At 38.8% G+C, this 16,487-nt stretch overlaps 1 protein-coding gene across 2 annotated transcripts; it reads right to left on the reverse strand.

Annotated features, from left to right (window-relative positions):
* Positions 1-186: 186 nt before the first annotated feature.
* On the reverse strand, positions 187-12,706 carry LOC145467570 (protein wntless homolog). Of its 2 annotated transcripts, XR_014042082.1 has the most exons (14): positions 12,161-12,706; positions 10,538-10,807; positions 9,811-9,947; positions 9,083-9,232; positions 8,550-8,686; positions 7,783-7,823; positions 6,760-6,887; positions 5,916-6,013; positions 4,225-4,288; positions 3,373-3,516; positions 2,583-2,721; positions 1,984-2,076; positions 458-1,441; positions 187-379 (listed from the first exon to the last, which is right to left on the reverse strand). XR_014042082.1 is itself a non-coding variant. In XM_081451130.1 (13 exons), exons 1-13 carry the CDS (start codon positions 12,261-12,263, stop codon positions 1,320-1,322), a joined length of 1,626 nt encoding a protein of 541 aa, XP_081307256.1. In that variant the 5' UTR covers positions 12,264-12,706; the 3' UTR covers positions 187-1,319. The 2 variants fall into 2 exon arrangements, 1 of the variants encoding a protein (XP_081307256.1); XM_081451130.1 differs by having other exon boundaries at positions 187-1,441.
* Between the last annotated feature and the right edge of the window lie 3,781 nt (positions 12,707-16,487).

The following is a 16,487-nucleotide window of genomic DNA, read 5'->3' on the forward strand; positions in this document are numbered from 1 at the left end:
CGGTACCCATCTGTACACCCGGGTGAAGAGAGGCACTGTGAGAGTGAAGTGTCTTGCCCAAGAACACAACATGATGTCACCGGTCAGGGCTTGAGCCCGGACCGCTCGATAGGGAGTCGAGCGCACTAACCACGAGGCCACAATAATAATATGATAAGCCTGTAGAAAATAAACTCATGAACTGTGTTGGAAATTCAACGTTTTATTTCATTCCACTTGACATCTTCCTTCAGCGTCTACTGGCTCGACCCAGGGTCCTCTCTCTAGAGAGAAGACCCTGGGAACAAGGTTGCTAGCCTTAGTGTTTCTACTCTTGTAATCAAATTTTTCGCCATTTCAAAAACAAAACGAAAACTGCAATAGAAGCGAAAAATGGCCACTGCTCTGCACTAACAGTCACCTCTACACATACAAAGTAATCAATACTAGGCATACTAGGCTTTCATTTTCGTTGCACGGGTCACGTGATGAGGGCAAAAGAAGCCTTCATTTTGTTGAGGTGTACCATGTATTTGGTCAGAGGAGAACTCGGGAACAACTGCAATAAACTTACAATAAATAAATTAAAGTCAAGGGAACAGCTTTTACATGTAAATCTCAGACTCCTGGCAGAGACTTCGATCGACAGTTTCCTGTAATTGGCTGTGAAACCAAACTCCATCGTTAACTTTACCGACAGTAAAAAAAAGTTTTTTATTAGCTTACTATTTTGCTAGGTTTTCGTAAGTGCAGGACTACTATTTAAATGAAAATTTTGAAGTCAAATTTTGCGGAAATTATTCGACATAGTTACTCTATATTTCAAAGAGACCGAAATGGCTACAGTGTGTTAATTTAACAAATTGACGTCAGTTTTTCATGCGTCTGTCCTGAAGTTGATCATGAATTTCGTCAAAACACTGTCAAAGTAGCTGTGGATCCACGAGCGATAGCCGAGTGGATCCGCAGACTCCTTTGTTTTTTACACATTGTCAACTTGTCCGATCTCGCTCGTCGCGTCAACATCGCATAGATTATGAATTCATCCGTCTGTCCGCTTATTGACAATGAAAATTAGCCAATCAGGAGCACGCGAGAATTTTTGCAGTTATTGTAAAATTGTAAAAATAATTCTTTAACAACTCGTAGGACATGCTCATAGCTAAGCTTAGTTTAGTTTATATACAGCATACATTTAGAAAACAAACCAAAGAAAATAAACAAAGTAGCGCGTTAATTTAATAGTAGGACTCGCTGTAGTCTTTCTCCGTAAATAAAAATAGCTTGTGTGAGGTCCATTTAGTCGCATACACTCCTGTATTCCTTCATTATATATTAAGTTATTCTCTTGCAGTTTTCCCAGTGAATTGGTAAATCACGGACTCTTCCGCAGTCTCGCCTTCTGTTAGACGCACCTCGGTGCGGCTTCGTAGTTCTAATCTCTCGTGTTCCTCTGGGTTATCTGCAACGAAAACCACAACAGTCGATACTTGTTCCCTAGCCTGTAGTTCAGGCGTATTTTGGACGAGCGAGTGCGCATATTCCCATATCGAGTGTTTAGGATTTGGATTAAGTGAACAGTGGAGGTTAGGGCGAGGGAAAAACTCGTCCCAACTCTCCACGTTTTGCGAACTACACGCTACTTGTACACAGATTGTTAAGAGGAGTTTCCCAATGACGCCGTAAATAAAGTCAACGAAACAAGCAAACCACGACGCAGACTAACCTGGATCTATTTAGTGTATTAGGGTAGACGGTAGGCCAAACCGTAGAAATAGATCCGCCTTTTCAAATTTCGCCTGCGTAGTGTGGACAGAGCCTGAGCAGGATTTGTTTTTAACTAGCACAGCATGAATAGAATAAAAAAAAAAAAATGGTTTTCTGTGGCAGTTAAGAATCTTTTACATGATATTTTTGAGGTAGTTACAGCAGGGTCCAGCAGGACTCGGCAAACACAAAACTAAAGTTAAGGCAGTTGTGCGGTCTGATACGGGAGTTATTTACCTGTGGCTGGGACAGAGCGTGATGGTGCGTATAAGAAAACCACGGCAAACACGTAGGTATTCCACATCCCATAGATTCCAGTGAACAAAGCACCTGTAAAAAGAAAGAAATAAAAAAGGTAATAAATTATACAAATATTAAACGAACACACTAAAATTAAACAAATTGTAATTTATCCACTCGAGAGCAACAACCAATCAGAGACGTTATAAAGAGCTACGTCATCAGTATCGGGTCCAGTTCCAACTTCGTTCACAGGGTCTCCCAAAGTACTCTCTCGAAAGAGAAAGTAGAGAGAGGACACTGGGAACAAGGTTGGTTCAGTTTACGGGTCCAGTCTCACACGTCTCTCCAGCGGAGACCGAGTTACCTTGTGCCTCTGTTTCAAAACGAGTCCTCCTGCAAAACCTTTCACATGAAAATGAGTTTGATTTTCATGAAAATGATCCTGTAGGCGGAACATATTTTCACATGAATAGTTTCGCATGGATACTCGTTTTGACACAGGCAAAAGGCAACTCGGAAGTGGCCTTTATATTTAGAACGTGACAAGGGACATCCGTTCAGTGATTTCTAAACTTATTAAAATTATTTCTTACTTGAAATCTCCACAGTGGACTCCTCATCTCCAAATTTCCACTGAGCCTCGTTCACATTGCTTATGATAAAGAACACCACAGTCAGCCCAGCGCACAGGACTGTAACCACCATCAGGAATTCAAAACGGTAGATCAAGCCCTTTAAAGACAGAAAGAATACAGCCTTCAAATGTAGGTAATAAAATTACAAAGGGACAATCTGAACAACAGCTCGTAGCGTCATGGAATCAATTGGTGCAGCAATCATGAGGAGTACCATCTCTTTCAAATAAGGCTTCACCTTTCGTCCACTCACGTCAATCCTCGTCACTTTTCGTCAGTCCTTGACATCTCTCGTCAAATCTCGTGAACTCTGGTCAATCCCTGTCAAATCTCATCAACCCTCATATTCTTGTTCACCTCGACAACTTTCGCTAACTCTCGTCAACCCACGACATGAACTCTCGTAGACTTCCGTCATCCCTCGTCAACTTTCGTCAACCCTCATCAATGGTAAACGCTCGTCCACCCCGTCAACTCTCGTCAACCCACATCAACTCTCGTCAATTCTCGTTAACCCCCGTCAACCCTCGTCAACCCTCGTTATTTCTCGCCAATCCTCGTCACGCCCCGTCAACCCTCAACATCTCACGCTAACCAGTCGTCAACCGACATCAATCCTCGTCAACCCTCGTCAATCTTCGTCAACTATAAACTCCAACCTCGACAACTTTCGTCGCCCCCCGCCCCCGGCTCCTGTCAACTCTCGTCAACTCTCGTCAACTCTCGTTCTCATAAAAATGTTTCTTACCTGGTACTGAAGCTGTCTCGCGCGGGACATGGTCGGAATCGCAGCTCTCTTACCCCGGATGTTCCAGAACACTCTAAATATCATAATACAGAGAAACAGGAAGTACAAGCTTGCGCAAACAGCAGCGAAAATGATAAAGGCATACTGGATCAAGTTAAGAAAAAAAATTGAATAAGGGAACCTACAAAGATTACTGTCTTTACACGAGAGATCTTTGGGAAAATGAGAAAACGCTCGGGCTCGGTGATACTTTGTAGAAAGTCGTTATAGCTAAACTTATCTTCCAAAAGAACTTTATCATTCTTTGTGGAAAATTAAATTACGAGTAATAGTACAAAAGGTCCCTTCTTCTTCGCACTAGCTGATTTCCGAGAATTGTTTACCGGAGTGCACAGTTTTCGTCTGCGGTTGCCAAGCAACAGGAAGCATTCTTATGGTTTCCTGTTGACAAGACCTGGACAACCAACACCGCTTTACGTTCGACTTATGAACTCGTCGCCCACTTCTACGACTCCCCAAGTTGAAGACAGACTATTATATTTGGAGGGAGTGGGGTTAGAGGGTTGGGCAATTCCCCGCCCCCTCCCCCCCAAAAAATTCCTACACAGCAAAAACTGCTGAAAAAAAATCGTGCAAGCGGAGCCATGGGAAAAAAGCCGAGCATGTGCTTTCTGCCTTGCAGGTCTTATTTTTGATGTTAAAAAGTTCTTGCACAAGCTATTACCCACCAAAAATAATCATGCACAACCGAGGTAAAGTGAGAATAAAAAATTTCATGCTTTAGAGAATTGCCCAACACCCCCTCAAAAAAAATGGTCCGTCCCTTATCATGTTGTGATCGTGAAAGGATACAGCTAATTTGCTTCCGAGTTTGGTCGCCCAGATAGTGTAGAATGGATTGTGCAGCTGATAGCCTCTGAAATAACAAAAAACATCACAAATATTATACATGTACATAAGCAGTTTTTTATTAGTAAATTACTTATCTCGCAACGAAAATCGAATCACTGAATTCGAATGAATGCCTTCACGCTACGTGGATAGACGACTAACGGAATAAAAAAAAAAGAATACAGAAAAAAAAAATGGAAATTTAATTCCTGCACTCAATCACTCACGCCCCCTCACGCCCACCCTCCGTGCTAAAAAAAAAAAACGCGTTTGGCGCGAAAACGTAGCAATACAAGGCGGAAAAATGGCGAACATGCATTAAGTCTTACATTGCTCAACAACTTAGGAATTTCAAAACTTCTAGTGCTTTAAGACATGAATTAAAAGGCGTTCAATATCGAACCACTTCCGGAGAAGGACGTGTAGAATATAGTCAGTAAACGAAAAAGTCCTAAAGCCTCAAATCACGGAATCAAATTAAATGAACGGACAATAAGATTATGCGGCAACGAAAGGTAAGACTTAATTTTTGACATATGCTGTGGATTTTGTCCTATTTCCTTCAGCAAAAACGAACAAAAATCTAGGATAAGATTGTGAACAGGAAGATTATTCACTTGGAAAAATGAAAGCCTTGGAGCAACATGAAACCATCGCATTATCGTAGAATGTCTAAAATTGAGCGGAAAGTCTAAACTCAACTCTTCTACGTACTGTATCAACACTGGTATCAATGTTTTAATCAAAGAGGAAATGATTTCAGTCTGTGATTGTTCACTATCTGAATAGCAATATTCAATTCTTCGTTGGCAAATATAAGTTGAGAATTACAATATAAGTTTATTACTTTTAATCTATGTACAGGCAACTGATAAACTAGCGCCACCTTGAAAGAACGATTTGTAAGCTTAATCATAGCGGCAGAACATCAAAAGAGTCATCATATCGGAGCTAAGTATTCTATTTTCGTTTGACATCCGTTAAAACATTTTAATTACACACCTGGTTCAAAACGGAAACAGAGTTTACTTTAGCAACCTACGATACTCAATTTTGTCTTATTATCTAGGGCTTCCAAACAGAGAAAAAAAAACAATAGCAAAGAACTGAAAGCTAGGTTCATAGACAAAAATGAGTAGCTTATTGTGTAAGAATTTTGAAGAGAAGGAAGTTCATAACTAATAGATAAATATTTATAAATGATCAAATTAATGATCTGTGGGTCACTTCTGAAATGGGGTGTCAATTTGTGGTTCAGGTCTGAAAGAGGGTGTTGACTTGTGGTTCAGGTTTAAAATAGGGTGTCAATTTGTGGATCAGGTCTAGAATAGGGTGTCAATTTGTGGACCAGGTCTAAAATAGGGTGTCCATTTGTGGACCAGGTCTAAAATAGTGTGTCAATTTGTGGACCAGGTCTAAAATAGTGTGTCAATTTGTGGACCAGGTCTAAAATAGGGTGTCCATTTGTGGACCAGGTCTACACTAGGGTGTCAAATTGTGGTTCAGGCCTGAAATAGGGTACGTGCAGACAGAATTATATTTTGATCTGAAACTGAGTAAGGGTTTCAAGAAGCACACACCCACCAAAAGTTTCAATGGGCACCAAGCACACTGCCCCACCCCCTCCCTCTGACATCAGAAAGTGGACATACCTCTCACACAAGTCAAAAACAAGTAAAGACAAGCATCCAAATCCAATTGCACCAATCTGCCGCCAGTAAGTTTTTAGCCTGTTTCTTTCAGGTCGGTCCTATTATAAACAAAGGTACATGTGCATCAGTCAAAAATCATAAAATATATACTTTAACTGTAAATTGTTACATTTTTGTGTTAGTAAGTTAAGTATTGCATGGTGCAACAATGCAACTTTGTTTGGGAATTTGGCTACAAAATGTATCCTGTACTAGAGAATGGTGGCTGCACTGGTTATAACAGCCCACATCCTAATCGCAAGACCATGAATCTACAGTGTAATGAGTATTACATAGAATATGAGTAGACGATCTGTGTATCTTTAATTTCCTTCCAAACTGATCATGAAAATTTTCAGATTACCAAACAAATTACCACTTCCACATCAATATCACACTGTTACAGATTTAAACACCTTCTGCAAATTAATTTTGTCCTGTAGTATTGCATAAATTTGTCTGCTTTGTTCCAATTTTCTTTTCCTTTCATTATTTCTAATAAATTTCTAACATTTGGTTGCTCAAGGAAATTAGCAGCAATGCTACATGTACTCTGTTAATTCTAGGGTAGATAAAGTTTATGATGATAATTTATGATGATCAGATAAATTACTAAATGTAGTGGATAGTTGTTAAAATTAATATATGTATATATATATATATATATATATATATATATATATACAAATTAAAAAAAGACCCTCCTTTGTTATTGAACACCTAGCCCTGCTGATAGCATTGTCAATCAAACCTTTGAACAACCAAGACCTCCACCAAGATCTATATTTCAATATGTTATACCTACCACTAAATGCTCGCCGGTGAAGATAATCCAAAAGCACATGAGCATACCGTAGAACAATCCTTGACGAATGTCAGAAAACAGTAACATGAACGGCATGTTTAACCACAAAGTCAACCACTCAAAGGGAACTGAAAACATAATAACTTGTTATTAAGATTATTGTCATTCACAAATACCAATTTAAACAGTGCTTCTCAAACTTATTAATAATTCATCAAGTTAAGACAAAGAAAGGGCCACTGGTTTATCAGTTTTTACTGTCATGTGTTACCATCATTAAATAAAGTTGTTACTTACTTACTTTCTTCCTTACTTACTGACAGCCATGAAGGAGATTTGAATACCAGGTCTTAATTGACATAGATTTCAACGATTTTACTTCTCTGTTTACTCCTTAGTTTTTGTTTCAAACAAGAAGATATATCAAACACTTGAGACAGTGATTCATCGGCTCTCCAAACACCTCAAGTTTCTTAAAAGATACTCTGCTGCGAGTCGTATTTTCAACTCTCTTCTTGGTATTTGGATATCCAGATCAAACACTGTCTCTCGTGTTTGATACATTACTTTCAAACTCAAAAATAAATTGTGTCTTAAATAACATATTAAATTTTTATCATTTTATTTTTGGATTTTCTCCTTAGTCTTAGTTTTGATTGAGAAGATATATCAAACACTTGAGAGAGCATTTCATCACATTTGCAAACACCTCAATGTTTGTCAAAAATGCATCCAACATACAGTTGCTCTGGTTGTGACCACCTCTCATAAGTGACCAGTTTTCCAAAATAACAAAACTTTCCAAGTCAATTACTATATTTGGAACCTCTTGTAGGCAGCCACTTCTAAGCTCTCGTAAGTGGCCACCTCCCGTAAGCACTTACGGGAGGTTTGACTGCATCATATTTACAACTGAGCTCTTCTTTATGTTTGGATATGTAATGAAACACTTCTATCTCCCTTGTGTGATATGTCACATGAAAGCCTTTCAATATTGAAATCTTTATTGGTTATAAGACTTACAGTTCATGAATGCTGTGGTAACACCCAAAGCAAAGAGTGCCCTGAAAATATTGAAAAAACCAGGCTGATGTTATGTATTTGTTTTGAAATCATTTATAAGCTTCTTTACTGCACAACACCTATCCTATGATTGTATTACAGTGTGATTACTATAATCAGACTTGGACCACTCTCAAATAATAATTATAACAATAATAATAATAATAATAATAATAATGATAATGATGATGATGATGACGAGGACGAGGATGACGACGACAATGATGATGATGATGATGATGATACAATAAAAATGTTCTCAGAGAACAAAGAATGAGATCTGAGGAATTTTCAAAGAATTTATCATCATTGATTGGTACATTTTGACCCTAAATTTTGAGTGATTACCAAACAAGTGGTTTTTGTTTACCAGTCACAAACCAAGTTTTCAGGAAAAATGCCTTAACTAAATTTAACTAGGATTAATTCACCACCAAGGATGGAATTTGTGCAGTAAAGAAAGTACTCTGAAGTTGGTAGTGTATGACAGATACAATGTACCGGTAGCTTTCAAATTTTGTAGGAGAATTATCGTTCAGGTGCTTTAATATTATTTGTCAGTATTGAAAAAGATTGCCACCCACTGTTCTCAATTGACCATTTCATTTGTCACCCTGCTCATATTAGGGCCCCAGTCCAAGAAATTGCAGTGCAAAAACATTTCTAACAATGTTTCACGCTTCGTGTTTAATACAATTATTTTGAGTACAAAGATGTAGCTTACTTACTTTTCAAGGAGCATAGGATCCCTACTCAGACTCTTGACTCTCTTAACAAACCAAAGAAGTATAATTATACTAATTGGACCAACAATTGTCTTGATTGTGAACCACATCTTGGTAAAACCTCCATTTTGATGAATTTCCTAAAAATTTAAAATAAATTAATAAGTAAACATGGTTTTTAATTTTCCAACTTTGCAAACATATTTATAAAAGTTACAGTTTATTTACTTCTGATTAAACAAGATATGGAAAAACATTTGAAAAGCAAAATAAACGCTACACTGTAGATATAACACGATGTTAAGGTGTCACCTTATCGCCATCATCAAATGCAGATTTAAGTTGTAATTCAGTTGAGGAGGAGTCAAGAAAAATGTCAAGAATAATGTCAGCTACCGTAATTGAAGTTACACTTAAATTGCAGACTCCATTCTAAATGCATATAGACTACATGTACCACACCAACAGAATATTCAATGCGTAGAATCATCCACATGGATGGACTTTACATATACATCTTTTAGTTTGTAACTCACCACAAAGTTGAATTCAGAGATTTTTCCAATTTTGTTATTCCAGTGTTTAGCTGGGAGCCTTATGTTGACCAGGTATTCTTCGTAATGTACGCTGCCGATTTCAAAGAAGGGGATCTCCTCGCAATTGTAGAAACCATCATCAGCTCCAGACTACATTTAAACAAACAAATTAATTAAATTAATATTACCACAACGTCTAATCTGAAAAACACATTCACCAGTTTGTTTGTTTAGCTATCTAGAACATTTTTACATTTAGCAGTAACAAACTTTACTTTAATTGGACACCATTGCTACAAAGTAAATAGCTCACTGCTTAAGCCAAAACAGTGTTGTTGCATTTCTGAGGAAACAGATCAAAAGCGTGTGCTCTTTTGGCACAAACTATTTCAACCACAGCCCACTCAAGATTCATTTGTATGAGGTGACCAACAAAACTGCACTATTTCACAATGTTTTTCATTTGAAACAGTTGATATTAATATTATATTGAAATCAAGCCTGTTTTGTACATTGCGGGATAATGATTTCATATTAATTTGGGAATGTACTTGTACACTGTATTTAGATGAAAAATCTTTTTTGGGGTTAATTTCAAGGCTGAAAGGATTGTTCAACAATTACTGATCAACTGTTTCTTCCAAGAATGGCTGGAAATGTTCTAGTATATACTGAAAATTAAAATAAATAAATATGCTGTTTGCAATATTTTTCAGCAATATTTTCACCTGTGACTTAGTAAAATGGCAGACAAGCGATCTGTTTTCACGAGCTTCAGCCAACTTTTCCCAGGTTCCATTTGTTGCAGTTCTGTATGCCATTCTAGCATCAAATGTAAATGTTGGTGACTCCTTTGTTTCTGGATCTAGAACAGAGTATCGTTATTGTCGCCAGTAACCAATAGCAAAACTTTACCATATCATTACACTTTATCCACATGTACATGTATGTTGTGTAGCTGCATGTGGCAAATTTGATTTCAAAAGAATTGGGGTTGTAATTACATGTAGGGTCTAAGGGGGATTGTCCACAGAGGAAAATAAAAACTGGGAGAACCTGCCCCATCAGTTTCACCTAAACCCCTAGCAAAATTATTACAATTCTCCGTGTTGAAACTGGGTTGACCCTAAAGGGAAACCAGCTACAATAAATTATTTTTCAAAAAAAATATCTCTATTAAGACACTCACACATATCTATACTGTTAATTTTATGATACATGTACGAGCTTCGTCAGAATGTGAGAAGTTTTGCTGTGTTGTTGCTGCTTGGTTGCTTTACAATTTGCTATTAAAATCTCACAAAAGTTCAAGAAGTCGTATGTACAGTTTTTTAAAGCTATAACAAGACGAGCATCTTGTCTTGTGATCTCATCTCTCAAGATGATGGTCTCGCCTCTCAAGATGAGAGCATCATCTTGTGCAGTGGTAAGAACTTACTTTTGAGTGGTACTAACCTGTTTCGTAGTGATATTCTGGCAAGTATTCAATTTCCAATCTGATTGACGTGGCTATGAACTGAAACCAGCGAGTCATAGTAAGACCAGGATGAGGAAAGCGAATTGAAAAGATAATTTGGTCAGGTCGGATGTGTGCTGGATCACTTTCAGCTTCTTTCAAGTTATTGAGTCGATGACATGATACTGGATCATAAAAATCATCCAACTTGTCATAATCTGCAACACAAAGGTTTGCAATGTGTGCTGTAGCAGATGTTGGGGCCGGAGCTGAAAAGTGATGTATGAAATAATGTCACTCAGTAGCTATATTTAGAAAGCAGGTTGTAATAGTTAACATTTATCACTTACTCCTCCACTCTGAGAGTAAAGCCTAAGAACAAAAGGCAGTGACACCTGCAAGGGCTTGAACCCAGACTGCTCGATCTGGAGGCCAGTACACTAACCATTACTTAGAGCACCATTAGAGCACTGTACCCTCATCTTCTTGGTCTGTACTGTAATTTACAGATCCTCGATTAATGGCCCAACCACTTCAAACTTAGGCCATTATCCAAGGGGGAAAAACTCATTCCATAACTTACAGTACAGACCTCGAACTCAGTTAGTAAGAGGTAGTTATCCTCATAGTACCTCTCTTTGCCCAAGTGTAGAAATAAGTACTGCAGTAAATATATTTGCTTGGCCATTCAAGCATGCCAGCTAGAAATATGTAAGCTACTTCAAATAACATACAGCACATATTTCAGTCTCTTATGAACTAACATGCTGTTGTTGAAATTTTTACTTGCATAATAGTAAGCCCCTGATATCAGACCTGAAGATAATTCTCTAATTAATTACCTCCCAGGCCATACATTTTGCTTATCACCTACTCAGGCACGGAGAAAACTAATCACACCAAAGGCAAACTACCGCAGACTGCTACAAATGAAAAGAGGTTATTGTACAACGATCAAAACAAATCACTCAATTCCCTAGGAGTTAATTACAACCATCATTGAAAAGTCAAAACACGATTTTTTTCCGCTCTCGCAATTCGATCGATAATCAGTTGCGATAACTCGACATTGCTCTAACGCTCCCTGGGTAGCGAACCACATTTAATTTCCACTTGATCAACAATTCGATTTCCACAACAGCGACTCGTTCGCAATTTCTCCCAAGAGCATGATCAGGGTCAAGACCTTAGCGGCCTGAATTACTCTCACGATTTTCCAATCGTTCGCATGTTCTACAAACTATGTCATCTCCTTCTCCTTCTGTTTCCCACGGCCTTCAAGCCATGTTTCGACCGTTACATTCGATTGTAAGAGAATTTATTTGTGTATCTTCCAATCCACGTTTGATGGATTAACACTTACTGACAAAGCATTCTCTTCACAAACCACTCGAGTAATTCAAAGCGATACTCATGGTGATTTAGCGTAGAGATCATCTATAATATGCCTTTTATTTCACAGAAACTTTAGTTCTCGGAAAATAACTCGAGCAAGCAACGTTACAAATCGTTCTGTTAGGATGTCTAGACGGGAATCAAATCCAAAAGCCCAACAGTTTTTCCATCAAATCGCATCGCCAGCCGCATATTTTCACATCAAATCATTGACTTTTTCCACTCACCTATTTTCCCTCCGACCGCGAAAAATGTCGCCAAAATGCCTACCAAGAGAAGTGCAAAAGCCAACAATTGTCGCAAACTCAATGTTTCCAAGATAACAGCCATCTTTGAACAGCAGAAATCTTCATCACACTAAAATCGAGCTCTGAAATTAATCACATTGACTGTAGCTCGCTAGTTTTATGAACTCTTGTTACAGCTTAAGCCAATCACAGAGCGGACGCTTATTAAATTCACGCCCTACGGGGTCTGGCTAAAAACAACACTCTTTTTGAAATGGAATTACATAAAGTGTTCACTTTCTTTTGAAAGCGGGAAAGATTTAGCACATTCTTTCACATAGGACTTTGAAGAATCTCCGACGTGATGCATCAGCCAATTTCCTGCCGGCGCGCGATTGTGGATTTTAAATAATTTCCTTTCGAAGCTCTGACTTTGCCGACGAAGTTATTGGGCTTATTATTGATATGAAATTTTCATAATTGTCATGATTAAGTAATTTGGATTGGATTGATTGTCTGATCAACCCACGGCAACAACCAAAGACATTTTTTTCCCCGTGCGCCTTCCATTTCAAGGGCGTTGGCTGGCGTAGCTTTTTTTTAAAGTATCGGTCGCCCTGAAGGGTCCTGAAGATGTCGGCGTAATTCTGCGTAATTCCGCCGCGCGCATTTGATGTTTTGTTCTTTTTTGACAAAGAGGTAAAACTCCTCTTCAAAACGGATACTCTGAAAAACATTTCTTTAATCTTAAGTAAGATCCGTTCTTTATTGCAAACTGGACAAGACCCGCAAACTTCAGCATCAGCGGCACTGTAGCCTGGCTCTATGGCGGGCAAGGGCAGTATCGAACTACGATTGTGAAATTCGGGGATGGGAGGGGGGGGGGGTATTACTCGTTGTGCGGAACGCTTGTGGTTTAAGCGTCGATTTTGACTTTAACATTAGCGGTTAGCGTTCATACATTGTTAGGGCGGCTTGGACAATAGGGAACTTATAAACCCACAGAACGGTCACCTTAGAAAAAGCCCGCCACAAGTTTGGCTTCAAGGCTGCTTGTGGAAGGAAAAATTGATCTGATCAGTGCCAAATTTGGCACGGTCAAATGAACCTCAGACTGTTTTATGTGATATTAAACGAAACGGATCAGGCTTACGCGTATAAGATAGGGGCCTGGGGCCCGTTTCCCGAAGGTCCCGAAAAGTTTTCGCAACCGGAAAGCCATAGTAAAATCTCGAACGTTACGATTACAGAGCTGTTTTATTCACGTATTCTTAACATGAACAGAGGTTCCCTTCATACAGGAAGTTTCAGGCGTATACAATTCTCCGTTTTTAGATACAGATGAACTAAAAATGGCTTTACGGGCCCGAAAAGTTTCAGGGGCTTTCGAGAAACGGGCCCCCGGTCACAAGTGCCACGGTAAGAAAGCCACATCGTTCGCAAAATACTGTGTCAACTGAAAATCTTGGAAAGACATCATGACGGGTGGTTACTATTCAGCCAAAGAATCCAGAAATTTCGGTTGAAAGTCAAATGGAACAGTAATTTTCAGGCGTTCGGAAATTATAGACTACCTCCAGAGGTCGTCCTCTTTTTTCCGTTCGGAACGGAACGATGGAAATTTCGTTACCATTTGCCAAATTTTCCAGTTTCCAGTCTCTCATTAGCCTCAAACAATTACGGGAAATCGAATTGTAAATAGTAAGCGTCATCTCGTTCGGTTGGTTTGCTGATTTTGGATTAATCCTCACCATTATTCACCGGTCATCCCAACCGGTTTATTCACTGGACAAATGGTAAGCAACCAAGAGGTAGAAGGTCATAAGTTCGACTCCCGTTGAGCAATGGACCCCTTTAATAAACTTGGCCGCCAATTAACAAATGGTAAACGCCATAGCGTGCACTATTGAGTTATGGATGCACGCGGGAGGTTGCTAAGCACGAAAGAAGCGTAAGAGTCGCACGAGGCGATAGCCGAGTGCGACCCTAGCTTCTTGAGTGCTTAGCAAACCTCCCAAGTGCATCCATAACTCAATAGTGCACGCTATGGCGTTTCAGTACCATTTGTTTTATAACATAACATTGAGACATTGGAACAACAGAAGTTCTTTTATTGATCGAGCTACATCACAAAAAAATGTTCGTGTAGTCTTACATGACAAGAGAAAACAAGCGCGCGAAAATTCATTCATGACAACCGACTGCACACCAGTAACTCGATAAAGTTTCATCTTCAGACAACTGTGAAGACAGTTTCGCATTTCTGGCAGAAGGACGTCGGCCATTACTTTGGAAACAACGTCTGTCAAAAGATTTGCTTTGTAAACATTAGCACACACGTCAGCAGCGTACACCCATGGGCAAATAGTAGACGCTGAATTAACCAATCAGAGCGCGCGCTTTGCTTTAGTTATTTTATAATTATAAATTATTTTGTAAGTATCAAAATTAGCCTGACTAACCTCGTTTTCGAGTTGATAAAAGTGGTCACGATGCGATATCCGAATGGGCCGATGTTCCGTACCATATTTTGACGTCATTTGTTATTGAATCATAGCTCAACTTGGGCAAGCTGTTGGAATCTATTTGTTGCTGCTCGCTCGCTACGCTCGCTCCGCAGCAACATAATCAGGATTTAAGAAGAACATGTGGATGGGAGCACGAATTCTCGAATTCATCGCTTTTTACCAGAATGCATTGCATTTAACCAGGGTGCACTGCGCCACTTTTACCAAAGTGCATTGCGCCACGCTCAACACGACGATGTCACTCCATCTTTTCGCGTAGATTCCAGTGAGAAAGGTTTAATAGTGGTTATGTTTTGCTCTGATTTACCTGTATTTTCAGACAATGTGAAGGAGATCGTGCTTGACTTTCACAAATCTTCCTTTGTAGCATGTGAAAGTTTGTAAATCTGGACGAGTAATTGTGACATCTTAATTTTAAACTTAGTATGTCATTTCTTAGCAGTCTCGCCTCCTTGGTCGAATTCTTAAGTGAAGAGAAATCGTCGTTACTAAAGCTTGTAGAATGATTAAAACAAACGAAAACCGTAGAACACGCTAATTTCATAGATACTGCGATCTATTCCTTTTCATCCAAACATGAATTTAAGTTAAAGCTTTAGCATTTTCACACATCGCGATGCACGCCTCCTCGACACAGTCTGTCAACATTCTAGAGATATTTAATGCGTACCAGTACATAATCTTTAAGTTAGATTTCTGCCCCAACAATTTCCACATCTTTCGGTTTTCGCGATCTGGTAAAGGGGAGGTTGATGTGTATCGTTTTCTGTCCAAAAAAAGTTCAGATCACTGTGTGCTTTTTTTTCCCGGCCCTTGTTACAGCTCACCATCGATGCGTCATCATGCATGAAGTTAATGCATGCAGGGACAGATTTTAAGTTACACACCACGATTTGACACTACTTTAAGAATTGATGCATTCAAGGACAGATTTTAAGTTAGACACCACGATTTGACAATACTTCAGTTAAGAAATAAAGGTTATGGTAAATCTTGGAACGCGCAGATAGATGAATTACTGCGTTAAATATGTCACTATCAACAGAATGTGCCGCAGCAGTACTATCTTTTAGATACCCTAGTTTTATATAATAAAGAAAGTGAAAAAAAAAAAAAGAATAATAAGGAAGTCACCTATGAGTTTTTCCTCCAATTCTGAATCTAAGTAAGAACCAATTAATGCGAGGATAATTGAACATATCATATTAAAGCTTTTTTCAGGCATAATATAGTTCGCATGCTGCGTGGTCGAACTGGCTTAAAACCCGGTAACGTTTGATTATAGTACGAAACGCAGAAAACAGTGTGTATTGTTTGTAAATTACATTATAAAGTGTAGCCATGCATTCTCTTCATACTTTTGAGTATTACAAAAAAAATAGGTCCGCATTACGTCCATGTGTGTGCTTAGTGTCTGAATGACGTTGTTGAATTGTGACAGCTAAAGAAGGGGAAGTCGCTTATTGGAAACGGGCTTTATCGGGGTAGGAGTTGATTTCGTTTGTTAGCTAGTTTAGTTTTTTTTTTTTTTTTCTTTTGCTTTCTTTTGTTTTGGTTGGTTAGTTACTAAGCCATAGCTGTAGCCATTTATCTGGAATTTTAATTGCCCAAAACGAAAATTATAATGTTCCTGGTGTACTGAATTTAGGCTAGTTTTGTGTTTAGGATGGGAGTATGTTGTACGTTTTGGAATCAGTAGTGGGGTGTTAGTATAAAAATGCATTTGAGATTTGGGTGTTCAATAAAAAGGACGCCGGTGTACACAGACACAGAAATGTTTTTGTTGACACCACATGAAC

The sequence above is a fragment of the Orbicella franksi genome, chromosome 14, assembly GCF_964199315.1.
Source record: "Orbicella franksi chromosome 14, jaOrbFran1.1, whole genome shotgun sequence".
Lineage (NCBI taxonomy): Eukaryota > Metazoa > Cnidaria > Anthozoa > Scleractinia > Merulinidae > Orbicella > Orbicella franksi.

What these genes read in the sequence shown, in the direction of transcription:
- LOC145467570 (XM_081451130.1), bottom strand. Translation starts at nt 12,263, where the DNA reads ATGGCTGTTATCTTGGAAACATTGAGTTTGCGACAATTGTTGGCTTTT. An exon ending in TCACCGGCGAGCATTTAGTG is followed by an intron (nt 6,014 to 6,759) that starts GTAGGTATAACA and finishes TGTTTATAATAG; the next exon opens with GACCGACCTGAAAGAAACAG. An exon ending in ACGCTCTGTCCCAGCCACAG is followed by an intron (nt 1,442 to 1,983) that starts GTAAATAACTCC and finishes TTTTCGTTGCAG; the next exon opens with ATAACCCAGAGGAACACGAG.